General features: G+C 50.3%; 1 protein-coding gene across 1 annotated transcript; it reads right to left on the reverse strand.

Annotated features, from left to right (window-relative positions):
- Positions 1 to 4,092: 4,092 nt before the first annotated feature.
- On the reverse strand, positions 4,093 to 8,370 carry LOC123084803 (uncharacterized). The gene is made up of 3 exons (XM_044506317.1): positions 7,939 to 8,370; positions 7,488 to 7,835; positions 4,093 to 4,851 (listed from the first exon to the last, which is right to left on the reverse strand). The coding sequence occupies exons 1-3, from the start codon at positions 8,167 to 8,169 to the stop codon at positions 4,327 to 4,329; spliced, it is 1,104 nt and encodes a 367-aa protein (XP_044362252.1). The 5' UTR covers positions 8,170 to 8,370; the 3' UTR covers positions 4,093 to 4,326.
- Positions 8,371 to 14,313: the final 5,943 nt, after the last annotated feature.

Consider the following 14,313-nt stretch of genomic DNA (forward strand, 5'->3'; position numbering starts at 1 on the left):
TACGTGGTGGGCTTGGGCCTTACTGTATAATATACTACTACGTGGGTTGTGGCCCCTACCTCCCAGGGGCCAGGGCGGTCGCCCCGTTGCCCCGGCCTATGGGCCGGTCCTGTTCGTGCGGCGGCAACTGGCTGCCTGGGTACGCATGTAGCCGCCCGTATTACCACACTGAATCAAGAAAACGCAGTACAAACATCGTTGAACCGGCCGGTACAGATGAAGCACAGCGCTTTTGGTTGTGCCCTTGAACTAGTCCTCGATCGTCAGGATTGTCAAGTCCAACTCTTGTTTAGCTAGCCATGGCTCCGTCCGGCTCTTCAATGGATTGATCTCCCGGTGCAACTCCAATCTGATTGTTCAATTGCGTTGGCACCTCCTGCGGACAGATCTTTAGATAGGTAGCACGGAATACCTACAAGCGATTTAGATAACGATCCAACAATAGAATAGATGTATGGTCATCTAGTCCGACCTATTTTTTGTGGTTTGTGACTTTGAGTTGTTCTTTTATTTAACTAGTGATGATGAGTTTTCGTATTGTACTACATACTTGTTGAATTATTTGGTTAATAAGATGATTGCATGCATCGTTTTGATACGAAGGTCGAGGGTAACCCTCCTTCTCTGAATAAAAAATCTCTTGCGGACAGATCTTTGGACAGATCAGCTTACAACCATTTGGTTGCTCGCATTAGGAGGTTAATGGAAGATAGGGGGTTTGTGTCGGTAAAATTCTCTCATGAGCATAACAGAGTTGCATATTGTCTAGCAGTGCGTGCTGCCTTAACCAATCTCTTGTTTGTGTTTTCAAACTTGTCGCAACTGTAACTCCATGATCTCTTAGGATAAAAAACCTAGTTTTCACTGAAACACCCCCCACCCCCCTCTTGTTTAGCGAACTTTGGTCGTAGTATGGATAGCAGTGTGTGTTGGCTTAACCAATCCCCTGTTTGTGTTTTCAAACTTGTTGCAACTGACTGTAATATAACTCCGCGATCTTAGAATAAAAACCTATGTTTCACTGAAACACCCCACACTCCCCTCTTGTTTAGCCATTTCAGCACATACTGCTCCTCCTGCTCTCTATGGTATTTATTTGTTTCTAGAAGAAAACACTTTAGATAAAAGCCATAGTCAAGTGAGCCTTTTCTTCATTGTCTTTTATGTGGACACATCTTTTTTAGTTTGGTTTTGTGTCAAGAATGGACACTTGAGTCAGGTAGAAGAAACCGGCCCCTTTGGTGGCTTGCAGGCGACCGGTGGTGGTGCTCCGGAGGTGCTCGACGTGGCGGATGGCTGAATGGAGTTCTGATCCGCTTGGTTTGGTCGTTGGGTTTCTTGTGCTAGGCTATCTATGCGTCCCGCTCTCACGACGGTCCGTATTCACTGGATATATGTTGTGCTTCGGTGATGGCTGAGATGTGTCCCACATCGACGCCAGGTGCAGCACACGTGACCGTTGTCTGCGTTATCAGATCCGCCTTCTCAACAAATACCTGATATGTGGTGTTCACTCTGATCCGCGATTCCAACGTTGATCGAGACGCTGCAGCATGACATCTTTACTAACAAGTTGGTGGCAGAAACACAGAGGACTTACGTTTACGGTGGTGCTCTTCGAATAGCAAGGATGGATGAGCCGTATCACTACACTAGTGCACTACTATACCAGTATATACCCCCAAGCAAAGCACGCAGAGATCCACACGAGGACGAGGGCGGAGCATGGCACCGGCACTGCGGATCCTTTTTGCAACGTGACTAGGATGGACGCCCCATACATGCATGCACATGCACCGTACCCGTACGCACCTAGTTAGTCACATCACTGCTGTGACATCACTTCAGATCTGATCGTTCGTAGGTAGTGTGGCACTCCACTTCCGTGCCCACACACACTGCAGCTGCAGGTGCAGGCTATGCAAAAGGCTTCCCCGTTCGTTCAACTCGCTGATGAGCACATATTCTTCGGGACCAACGGAAGATCGCATCCTGTTGTTCACCTCATATCTACCAGAAAAGTTCCGGTGGCAAGGACAGGAGCTGCTAAAACTTCCAGGCGACCCATGAGGCCATGGCCATGGTCAGATTGATCGGGCTGGCGACCCATGATCAGTACGTACGACCGAGTTGGTAACGTTCGAGGCCTAGTTGTCCGGACCTGGCAAGCACGAGCGCATGATGCGATCGATCGATGCCTGTCAAAAGGTAACGACAAGCTCGATCCACGCGTATGCGTGAACCATCTCGCTCGCACGGCCACGGCTCGTACGTACGTACGTGGACAACAGTCGCATGCAGCACACAGGGTTTCCGGTACGGCGAGGCGTGGGCACGTACGCGCATCGTGGAGGGACCGCCATGGCGCCATGCATGCATGTGCGCCTGCGCCGTAGCTCCGAACTGTCTGAATGGAGCTACGTACGTAGGTACACACACGTAGTCCTGGATCGAACGGACGGTGCATGCGTGCGTGCGTACTTCAGCACTGCTCGAATAGGTACCCCGGGTACGAATATACTCCTTCCGTTTCTAAATATAATCTTTTTAAGATTTCAATATAGACTACGCACGAAGCAAAATGAGTGAATTTGCACTTTTAAAATACGTTTATGTATATCTATATTACCATTATTACATTGTCCATATTAAAGTCTCTAGAAAAAAGACTTATATTTAGAAACGAAGGGATTAGTTGCCCTGCATGCACTGATGCACTCGAATGATAGGTGATCCGGAGTAAAAATTTGCCCCTGAGGTTGGCCTGTTCGTACTACCTCTCTCTCAATTTACAGGGCGTGCGCGTGCCCCTAGGTCGTCAATTTGACCAACCTAATACACGTCATATACTACAAAAAATATATCAATATAAACTTCAAATGTTCTATTTTCAAACCGTATAATTTTTGTGTTATATAGTTTATATTAAGGTGAGAAAATTGACAACCTAGTTATACGCATAGGACTTGTAAACTGAAACGAAGGTAGTACATGCTATGCTCGCTTGTACTTCCTTCATTTTTAAATATAAGTTTTTTTAAAGATTTTAATATGAACTACATATAGATGTATATATAGACATATTTTAGGATGTAGATTCATTCATTTTACTTCATCGGTAGTTCATATTGAAATCTTCAAAAAGACTTTATGTATTTAGAAACGGAGGGAGTATATTCAAAGGATTGTGGTAATGTGGTCCCCGAAAGTTGAAACAGCACTCGTGCTTACAGGGCAGATCGCTGAAGAAGAACCCATGTGAGTCTCAAGCCTCTTATAGGCATCGCCGTCAAGAAAAAAATAACTCTACTAGAGACAAGCATGCATGGCGTCGGTCCTCCTCCTTGCAACGAGGGCAGAGAGAAAACGGAGGAAACTCCAAGCCACAACTATCCGAATCGCGAGTTTCCATGAGTGCAGCGTCCAAGGAGCGGGACAAAACCAGCCAGATTCCGCAGCGAAGCCCGCCCGGCAGCCGATGCCGCGAGGAAGAAGAAGAGGACAGCCGGCGTCGCGTCCCACGGCAGGCCCCCCGACGACGACCGTGACCCGCAACTTTTCCGCGACGTGATCGCACTGAGATGACACGCGCAGGTGCTGATGCCGCCCGCGCAAGGGACACGCAGCTCCGGACAAGGAGGAGCGGACAGCCGGTAGTAGCCGCTACAGTGCAGTGACGCGTGCACGTGTACTATCGTCGTCAAGGAGAAAGAGGGCGTGCAGACACTGTCAAGTGCTAAACCTGCCACCAACCCTCGTCGTTAACAGGTCAGGGGAGTGGCCGCTCCGCTGATCTCATTGGAACTCACCTACTGTTGATGTAATGATCTTATCGCACGACTTCTCATGCAGATCGGCGACCAAGGCAGGCCGGAAGGGATCAAGCGTAGGTCAGTACGTACAAAGGTTCAGACAAATGCAGCTCACATGCAAGGTTCAGACAAATTCCAAGAAGGCAGCAGTACATTAACAAGGTAGAATAAGAGAACCAAACAAAGCTGTTTCCTAGATGCATGGAGACACGTACCCTGAATCTTTCTTACAGATTTCAGCAAGAACAACACAGGATTCTTGTACAACGGGTGCAGGGTCTATGTGAATCAAGGAGTTCATCTAAAGAAGGTTTGAGTTTTTACAAACTGTGAGTTTTTCTTTCTTTGTAGGTAAAAACCCAGGGTACACATATGTATGTACACGCGCTTGCATTTTCTCCGTGCCACAATCACAGACAATAATCGACACACCGACGAAACTAAACAAAACACTACTGTAATACTAGGTGTTACACTTACACCACTCTGCTGAGCCTGCGTACGATCGAGTGGTTTACTTGCCGCCGCCGGCGGCCATGGCGTCGTAGAAGCGGCTCCGCCGGACCTCCTCCGGCGGGATGAAGGCGTCGGGGCCGAGCCCCGGCACGTCGAACGCCACGTCGTCGATGGTCCACGACTCCTCCATCCGCGTCACCACCCGCGCGGCGCGCACGCCGACGCCGAACCGGGCGAGGTGCGCCGTGGACCGCCCCGCGTGCGCCACGGTGACACCGCCGTCGACGGCGCGGTAGTCGGCGAGCGTGGACGCGATGGTGGTCTCCCAGTACATGGCGGCGGCGCCGGGGGACTGGATGCGGGTGAGCTGCGAGTCCTCCAGGCGCGCCAGGAGGCCGCTCCGCTGGCTGAAGAACCCCGTGAGGCCGTGCCGGATCACCTCCGCCGTGCCGTCGCTCCAGCTCGACAGCGTGGACGGCCCCACGTCGAGGCGCAGCACGAAGCAGTCCTCCCCGTCGACCTGCTTCTCGCCGGCGTGCTCCGCCGTCGAGAAGATGGACGCGATCATCACCGGGTCCAGGCCCTGCATGTGCATGGACAAGATCGACATTCAATTCGAAACCACATCATAGTTCTTTCTTCAGTCACACCAACAACGACTTCGGAGAACAGTGTAACTCTGCAAGTCTTCTGAACATTGGAACCGATGTGATTTTCAAAGAATTACCACACTGAAAACTGAGAACTGCTGCTCTGCAGTCTGCTTCTAGGTCTACATGTGGACACTAGACTAGTGACAGAAATGGGATGTCAGTGAAGCTGATCAGATAATAACTCTGCTTGGCAAGTGGACATATGGATAGCATGTCAGTGCCTGGCGCTTTTGGACCATCAGTTTATGGCCAAGTACAGAGCCTCTCACGTGGATTTCTACTATTCTTACGCCATTTACTCCAACTGGTGAAAAATTACTCAGCTACTCCTAATACACACACGTTAGATCAAAGTACTCACATCCTATGAGAATATTCTAGAGGGGCTGGCAGTCTGGTAGCAAACGAGTACTCCCTCCATTCCATAATGTAGTGCTTTCTCTATTTCCGTGCTTCAACTTTGACCATAAATTTAACTATCAAGACCGATTGCGGCGGGTGCAAAAATTATATCAATGAATTCGTATTCGAAAGAAGTTTTCAATTATATAATTTTTTCTCCCGCCGTAGTTGGTCTCGTTGGTTAAATTTATGGTCAAAGTTGGACCTCGGGAAGCGCGGGCGCACTATATTTTGAAATGAAGGGAATATATAATCTGTGTTGTGTCACCATCTGGCTTAGGTAAGAACATGCCACTAGTGCATACATGGTTTATTGTCATGGAGCAGAGGAAGCTGCTGATATAGAAATGCAGCACCCCTAAATTAAACACAATTGAGGTACAATCTTTGCTCCACTATGAACAGCTAACAGCTTCCATATATATTGTGCGCGTCGTCCGTACGCTTTCTTCAAGTAGGCCACACTTGTGGTATTTCCTATCTTCTACACAAAGGAACTTGCTGAAACTTTCTCTAGTCTTCAAGTACACAAGGAAACTTGCTGAAACTTTCTCTGGTCTTGAAGTGACATTGCAGAGGCAACAAGTGCACAATAATTAATTAGCAGTACGTACTCCTCCTCATCCGGAGAAAGTACTTGTTTTCTAGACCGAAACTGGCCCAATTACTCAACTGGGTCGTCCTAGTTAGTCAGCTAAGTACATCGTCATGTTGAGCTAGCAGTTAGCCTAAGCGAACGACCTAACTAATTATATAAGTAACTGACGCCACATAGATCCAGCGAACAGTTCAAACAGGTAGACCTGCGCAGGCATGAGCTACTCTACAGAGTTAACTATAAATGTTCGGTAAGCATCAAGATTTTGGGGATCAGATCATGACTTCAGCGTCGAAATTTACTAGTGCTGCCTAGTTGCTAGCGTTGGTTGGGCTAGCTTTGCTCAGAATACCAACTGACGACCTACATCATTAAGATAGTATTACTCATTCAGTAAAAAAAATCACAAGATCTGTCGTTAAGGTTTGCTTCAGCAGATTACAACACAGTATGATCCGTGTCTGTGGGATGTATATCGGTCGATTCCAAGCTGTCGAACAGAGCACAAAGCCAGGATCCGTGGTTCGATTTGGGAGTTGCTAAGATAAGATAACTAATCCTAAAGAAAAGCAGCCAATCTGCGCAGCTCGATGAGCTCACACACATGCTGATCAAACATCTCCCAGTGGGCACTTTATCAAAGATGAGGGCAGATATTCCAGCCCCATGTGAGCAGAGGCAAGGCAGAATGAGTCAGGCTAATCTCACAAGCCTTGTATAGCCGCCAAGTCAAACAAGACGTGGATCTCTTCACAAAGGAAATGTGCTGCGAGTGGATGTGTGAGGCATGGAGCATCAATAATGGCGGCCATGAACAGTGCGGCAATGGCATGGCATGCGGCGCTGGTGTGCTACCAGCTCCGAATCCCAAGATAACAACTGTACTGTGCAGTGCGCATACGTTGGGGTAGTCGTAGTGAGTAGTATATCCATTGTCCAACCGCTTTTTAACAAAGATTCTTCCACTTGCTCCCGCCCTCCGGCCGATTACACGGTGGATCTTTCTCAATTTTAACTAATCGCTTTCAAAAAAATTTAACTAATCGGTACTCGTACTAGTAGCACGTCCTGTGTGCCGGCCGGCCCTACTGCGTGCGCTGAGTGGCACAGGGAGCGCGCGCGCGCGCGCGCGGCGCACAGATGCAAAGCAAAGCGAAAAGATCATGCGCAAAAGCGGGCTGCAACGGGGAAAGAGAAGGTGGAAGACGCGTGGGGACGGCCTGTCATGGGCGAGCCGGGATGGCCGCAGAGCTAGTATAGTGGCAGTAAACACGACGGTGCATGGGAGGCATGCGGTGCCATGCCGTGGCATGGCCGGTGATGCGATGGTAAACTAAAGCGGTGCGGCAAAGGGGGGAAAGGTACTGTAGGGTGGAAAGACGGAGGAGGATGCGGTGGGCGTCACGACGGTTGATGCGCCGCGCCGGAAATGGCACCGCCAGCTCGCGCGCGGTGCGTGCGTGCACGGGAGCGTGGACTGTGGAGCGGTGGAGGCGGCGGCGGGTGGAGGTGAATGAATGAATGGATGGATGGATGGATGGATGGATGGATGGATGGGCAACTAACCTGGAGGGCGCGGCGGAGGGGGCGGGAGCCGCCGCGGGCCGCGTGCGCGCCGAGCCAGGGCGTGCGGCGCCAGGCGACGCGGCCGTCGCTGCCGGCGGCGACGCTGTGGCCGGCCACGGCCATCTCGACGAGCCACATGCCGGGCGCGAGCTGCCAGACCACGAAGCTCCCCTCGTGGCACCGCCCGGCGCTGCCGTTGGCGTGGCCGCCGCCCGCCCCGGCGGGCTCCTGCAGCATCGCCAGCCGCACCTTGCCCGCCGCGTACATGCTCTTGGCCGTCCCCTCCAGCTTCCCGCACCCCGTCGTCGCCCTGAACTGCTCGATTATGTACTGCGCCGACGACGCCACCTGCGCACCCAACAGCAGCAGCGTACATAAGCAAAGGCTCGCAAAACCAAAGGCGCGCGCGGGGGAGGCAAGGCAGGCATGGAAGGAGACATGCGTAGCGTACGTGTCGGGGGAGGCGCGGGAGGATGGGCACGGGGGAGAGGGGGCAGGCGAGGACGGAGAGGAGCACGCGGAGGTCGGCGGCGGGGCGGGCGTCGTCCCCGGCGGCGCCGCCGGACAGGATGCGCGCCCAGCGGTGCAGCGTGGCCTGCAGCCCCGACCGCCGCCGCGCCCCCGACTCGTCCTCGGCGCCCGGCTCCTCCGCCAGCGGCTCCAGCGCCACCCTCGCCCTCATCTCTCCTCCTCCCTCGCTCGACTCCAACTCCAAGAACGGACGAGCCAACGTGCTGCTCTCCCTGTCGCTTCTGTCGCTCCTGCCGTAGCTTAGCTTAGCCGAGCTTCTGTGTCAGGCCGCCGCCGCTGCCGCTGCGAGAGTTAATTTGTTGCTTGCGCGGCCTCGTCCGGTTATTATAATGCGGGCGGGCGGGCGGGGGAGCGAAAGCCGCTCGGCGAGTGCAACTTGCGACCTGCCCGCGCAGACAGCACGGCGCGAAACCTCTCTTTCCTGGTGATGGTTGGCGGCCACGGATGACGCGCCGGGCCCAGATGGCGGCGAGCCAGCTGAATCCCGTTGTGGAGTGCGGGGGAAGGGAGGGAGGGGGAGCGTTCAAGGGAGGCAAGACGGCGACGGCGACCGGGGGCGGGCGACCGGACGGGGACCGAGTGGGGTTGGGGGAGCCGTCAAGGTCTCGATCGCTCGCCCGCTCGCCCGATCGGGCGACCGGGCTCCGATCGGACGGGCGGCCGTGCCGCACGGTCGCGCCTGCGTGCACTGCACCCGTCGGATACGGGCTCCCCTTCTGGGTTTGGAAACAGGGGGGTTCCCGCCTGTGTTGTTCGTTCGTTGCTTGCCGTGGTTCGTGTCGACTCATTTCATTCCAGTGGGCGTAGGCGCGTCGCCGATGGAGATCCGGGCAGGTCTCTGTCCGTGGCGTGACGGGCGGGTGAGCTGACGCGGACGACGGCGACGCCGCAACCCTCCTCCATCCGCCGGCGAGCGCCCCCCGCCCACGAGGCCTCGCCATCAGTACGAGACTTGAAGCCCAAGATCTCTCCCCGTCTCCATCTCTTTGTTCAGGTCGGCGCTCTCTTCTGCGTACGTGGACTCGTTCCGTCCAGCTGGATTGCAATGTGTAACGTAATGTACATACGACACGGCGGATCCGTCCACGTACGCAGAGTGTTTACCGACACGAAACTGATTCATGCACGATCCTTGTGGCCGATGCATGCACGACATGAAAATCCAGCGGTAGATGTCCCGATGCATACACGCATGTCCGGCTGGATTTAGTTTATCGTGCATGAGCCGGTCTGAATTTGTCGTGTGTATAGCACGGCGACATCAAGAACCGATGCCGTGTACCGATTGCGTGCCCGTGTGCCACTGTACCGCATCGACGAGTCATGCATCGTTTCTCACTTTCTCTCCCTGCTCTGCTTTTGATTTTCCAATAATTCCTGAATTTCAGCAATGCGCCCGATATATAAATCGGTCTCGCACTTTATCTTCATCAATTGAAGGGTGGGCTCGGTTGCTGTCCGGGCAATCATCAGGGTCCAACCCTGACACTGAAATTAATAGTAGTGTCGATTTAAGCCCGCAGGTAGAGAAAAAGGACGAGTGATTTCCTTTCCTTTCACACCAGTCTGAAATTTTTGGGGTGAAGTATTAACGCAGGTTTGAAAAATAAAAATGTAAGAATCCAATTCCAAACGACAATCGTTTTTAGGTGGCACTGAAGCGTCCGAGCGTGCGTCCAGTAACATCCAGACTTACCCTACAAGGGCGAGCCGTGACAGTGACAATGGCAGCGCCAGCTACGTGCATTGTGTACGAAGCAAGCCCAGTGCACGCACGCACGCACGCACGCAGTGGCACTTTCAGCTTCGACGTAGCTATCCGGGGCGCCATTGGCCGGCTCGATTTGGTCAAGATGGTTTCCACAGGTGACCAAATTGCAGCCAGTCGGCAACTTGGCGCAGTGGCGCTACCTAGGACGAGATGAGGGCATTACGCAATGATTTCAGCTGAGTTTGATCGCCATGGCATTGCCATGATAACGGAAATTGGAGGAGGGCGTGGCGTCCTTTTCGCCCAACTCGAGTGCTCTGCTCGGTTGGTCTGGGATAAGGGAGTTCCATCCGTGCATGTGCATGCATGCGCGTATTATGCTTCGATGCCATTATAAGAATGTAAAGTCCATTTTTTGGGGGGGATTTAAGAATGGCAAAGCTCGTGGCAATGATGATGATGCAGCAGCATTGCCTTGCTCAGGTTCAGTTCTGGTGGTGGCTCCTGTTCTTAGAAAAAAAATAGGGAAACACTAGCAAGATGCCCGTGCATTGCACGGAACATCGAGATGCATTTTTTAGAAAACACTTGTTGTGATTGACCTATGCAGGAGTAATCTCATGTGTAAAAACTAATGATATCTCAAGAATTTTATCGGAAGTATCTCGAGAATTTCATCAAAAAAATGATATATCTAGAAAGATGAGAGATAAGGTGAGAAGTGGGGCGTGGTGGTGACTGGTGGTCGGACTAGGTGAAGGCATGGGGATGGACGGTGCCGGCAGTGGCCACCATGCCAGATTGTTCAAGAGACTTCCTTTTTTAATTGTTCAGTAATGAGGTTGTGGGAGATAAGGATGAACGAGGCAAGGTCTTATCTATAAATGTGGAGAGAGATGCGGGTTTTTTTGTAAAATTGTCATAGTTTGCTTTCTATCCATCAGATATAAATCGGACAGTCTATATTACAAGATGACAGGCATACCATCATCACCAACTCAGTTTTTTATATAGAAAAAAAAACATGTTGGCCCCAAAAGTAGGATAGTTTGTTCTGCAGGGCTAATGTATTCGCAAAGGTTTTTCGTGGACACACATGATTCCACACAAACCTGCATGCAAACCATCCAATTCTCATCAACATTCAGAGCTTCAGGTCTCATGTAAAGTAACTACCAGCGAACCCTGTGCGGCGGCACAGGGTAATAGGGGGTAATGTAAGTATTAGAATATTGTGCGTGTATACTCTTTTCATCAGATGGCAACTAAAGGGAAACAACTACATTGTAATCATCCCACAAGGCATTTTAAGAGAAAAGGTATCTCGAGAATTTCATCAAAAAAATGATATATCTAGAAAGATGAGAGATAAGGTGAGAAGTGGGGCGTGGTGATGACTGGTGGTCGGACTAGGTGAAGGCATGGGGATGGACGGTGCCGGCAGCGGCCACCATGCCAGATTGTTCAAGAGACTTCCTTTTTTAATTGTTCAGTAATGAGGTTGTGGGAGATAAGGATGAACGAGGCAAGGTCTTATCTATAAATGTGGAGAGAGGTGCGGGTTTTTTTGTAAAATTGTCATAGTTTGCTTTCTATCCATCAGATATAAATCGGACAGTCTATATTACAAGATGACAGGCATACCATCATCACCAACTCAGTTTTTTATATAGAAAAAAAAACATGTTGGCCCCAAAAGTAGGATAGTTTGTTCTGCAGGGCTAATGTATTCGCAAAGGTTTTTCGTGGACACACATGATTCCACACAAACCTGCATGCAAACCATCCAATTCTCATCAACATTCAGAGCTTCAGGTCTCATGTAAAGTAACTACCAGCGAACCCTGTGCGGCGGCACAGGGTAATAGGGGGTAATGTAAGTATTAGAATATTGTGCGTGTATACTCTTTTCATCAGATGGCAACTAAAGGGAAACAACTACATTGTAATCATCCCACAAGGCATTTTAAGAGAAAAGGTTTGCATTCATAACTATATTACAGATGGCATACAACTTAGATGGAAAGAAAACAATATTACATTCCGGAGAAGATTCTCTTATTGTAACTGAACATGGTGTACTGAAAGGTAACTAACATGACGGGGACTTGCACAGTGAAAAGACACACAAGATACCAGAGAAGTTCAAACGGGAGTAGAGACGTGACCGGAGCTTGAAATCAAATCATCCTGATATATTGAAATGATAGAGCGCCTTTGCAAAGTGTTCTAGCCGTTCCATAGGTGGGCAGCTACCAGTGTAACTGATGATACGAACTTCAGTCAATGGGCGCTGTGGATGCATACGAAGGGGCACCACATCAGAAAAATCGTTGCATATGCGCGCCAGTATTTCTGCCTGTCTTAAACACTCAGCTTCTTAATATGATCATGACACTGTACTACTGTTTTGGCACCTGAAATCACAAAGCCCAATCACATATGCCCTGTTCCAAGTAGACAAAACACCCAAAACCGTGAACTCCTACTTATATCATCATCAAAGAGCTTGCACACTCCACATAAATATTAGCTGCATGTTTTCGTAACTGGTGCTATTATAGCTCCCAGCATACTTTCTAAATATAGGGCATCCTTGTATCAGCACATACCAATTACTTCCTACAAGGAATGATCTTGGTAACTGGCAGTATTAGGACAAAATAATGCTAATAATGCAATTAAACTGCTTTTGGTGATTAACGTGGAAGTTTTTGCTGATTCTTTATATATAATTATATGTGCAAATAGTCTGTTCATGCTATTAATCTACATAGATGATTTCAAAGCTTGGAAACATGAATTTTGACAGCAAGGTCTACTATGTGTGAACTTGTGGTATAATAATAACACTTACACTGCAGGTACTGAAATAACAAAATGTACACTTACATTTGCAGGTACTGAAATAACAGAATTTACATAAAAGTGTGCATTGACATCATAGAGCAGAATATAATTCCTGAACAGTAGTAGTATGTATCAGATGGGGAGTGGATAGTAGGGAGGGGAGGGATAAAGCTGTGCACTGACATCAAGTTCTCAGTTTTTATTTACTGTTACTTGTCATGGAGTGCTTCATCATTGCGAGTTTTATGTATGTAATCGTTAACTCGCTGATTGTTGATATATAGCAAGATAATACATCTGCAGTATACTTCATCAATATCATGGCAAGTTTATATGCCAAGTAATCTTCGTGGATGGGTCTGATTCCTCTTCATTATCGGAGCTTAATTAGTAGGCCTTGTTTGATGGGAACAAATGTTTCTTTCCACATCACTTTTGCGTAGCAAACTATGCAAAATAAGCTCATTTTCCTAATGATGGGCTCTGAGGGATTATGTTAACAACTTCCTAGCTAGGGATTAAACTATCTGGCATCTAAGTGATGATGTTACTAAATCCTAAACCAAGTCCATGTCATCATCATCATCGCAAATACAAAAAAAGAATCGCATAGCATCTTCAAAATTTTACTCGTCAGTTTACTAATTTTCTTGTATCAAATATGTAGTACCATGCAAAATCGCTTCTAGCACACATGCATTAACAGATTCACACGTACATGGTATAATTCATTCACACAGATGCAAGAACAGAAGGAAAGCTGTAAAGGAAAAGGGACAGATCAGTGGCGCAAACTCCTGCACCAGCCGCGAGCGTTGTGCCAGGATGCGAGCAGCTCGCGTGCCTCCCTCAAGTCATCACGCGCCATCCCTTCATGAATCGTTGAGAGCCTCCTCCTCCGTCGTTTCGGGGTAGAAGATCGGAGATAGCACCGCCGCGCCTCGTGCCCTCATCCGCGTGCTGCTATGACCTGGCTGTCCTCGCGCCCTCGCCTAACCAAGGAAGGAAATGGCTCCGTCACCGCTACATGGAGAGAAGGGCAAAGAGCGAGGTCGCATGCGTGGCGTGGGAATTAAGAAAGCAGAACAATATTTCGCCAAGCTAATGATTTCCGTCGAGCAGCTGCAACTGCTCATCCGCAGCAGCCGAACTCGCCCGACCACAGCCAGCTCCTGCTCCACTCGGTCCCGCGCCACTTAGCCGCGCTCAAGACCAACCGCTTCCTCTCCGTCTCGACGACGCAGAACCAGCAGCCCAACCCTCGCTGGCACCAAGGGGCACCATGGCATGCACGCGCACCAGGACGCCAGGAAGACCCGCCCTCGCCACCAACGCGTCGTGCACGCTGGATGTCGGAGCAGAAGGAGTTGCGCACAAGATCCGGAAGCACTTCTGTCACTTCCTGGCGTGAGCCGCGGAGCGCACGGCAGTGACGCCGTTGTGTCTCCTCCTTGCTCATCGCCGGTGGCGAGACGTCCTTGAAGCTTGGGCTGCCCACAGCCTGGTGCACTTCCGCCACAGCCCCTCACCCTCGCACGCACCCGCCTCCTCATTCATCTTCCTCCATGCACCTCCTCCTTCACAGGCGGACGCCTGCGAGGCGGTAAACGGAGTGAAAGCGAGAGACGATAGCCACGGAGAAGAGAAAGGAGAGCTTTTTATAGATGTGTATGGCGGTGGAGGATTCGACCACGATCATCGAGAGCGGAGCATCGAGAAGAAGAGATAAGGAAG

Source organism: Triticum aestivum, chromosome 4A, assembly GCF_018294505.1.
Source record: "Triticum aestivum cultivar Chinese Spring chromosome 4A, IWGSC CS RefSeq v2.1, whole genome shotgun sequence".
Classification (NCBI taxonomy): domain Eukaryota; kingdom Viridiplantae; phylum Streptophyta; class Magnoliopsida; order Poales; family Poaceae; genus Triticum; species Triticum aestivum.

Bases quoted from the DNA above. Each gene is read 5' to 3' on its own strand.
- LOC123084803 (XM_044506317.1), bottom strand. From the start codon at position 8,169: ATGAGGGCGAGGGTGGCGCTGGAGCCGCTGGCGGAGGAGCCGGGCGCC. The intron at 7,836-7,938 runs GTACGCTACGCA...TTGGGTGCGCAG, and splicing joins TCCCGCGCCTCCCCCGACAC to GTGGCGTCGTCGGCGCAGTA. The intron at 4,852-7,487 runs GTTAGTTGCCCA...ATGCACATGCAG, and splicing joins CCCTCCGCCGCGCCCTCCAG to GGCCTGGACCCGGTGATGAT.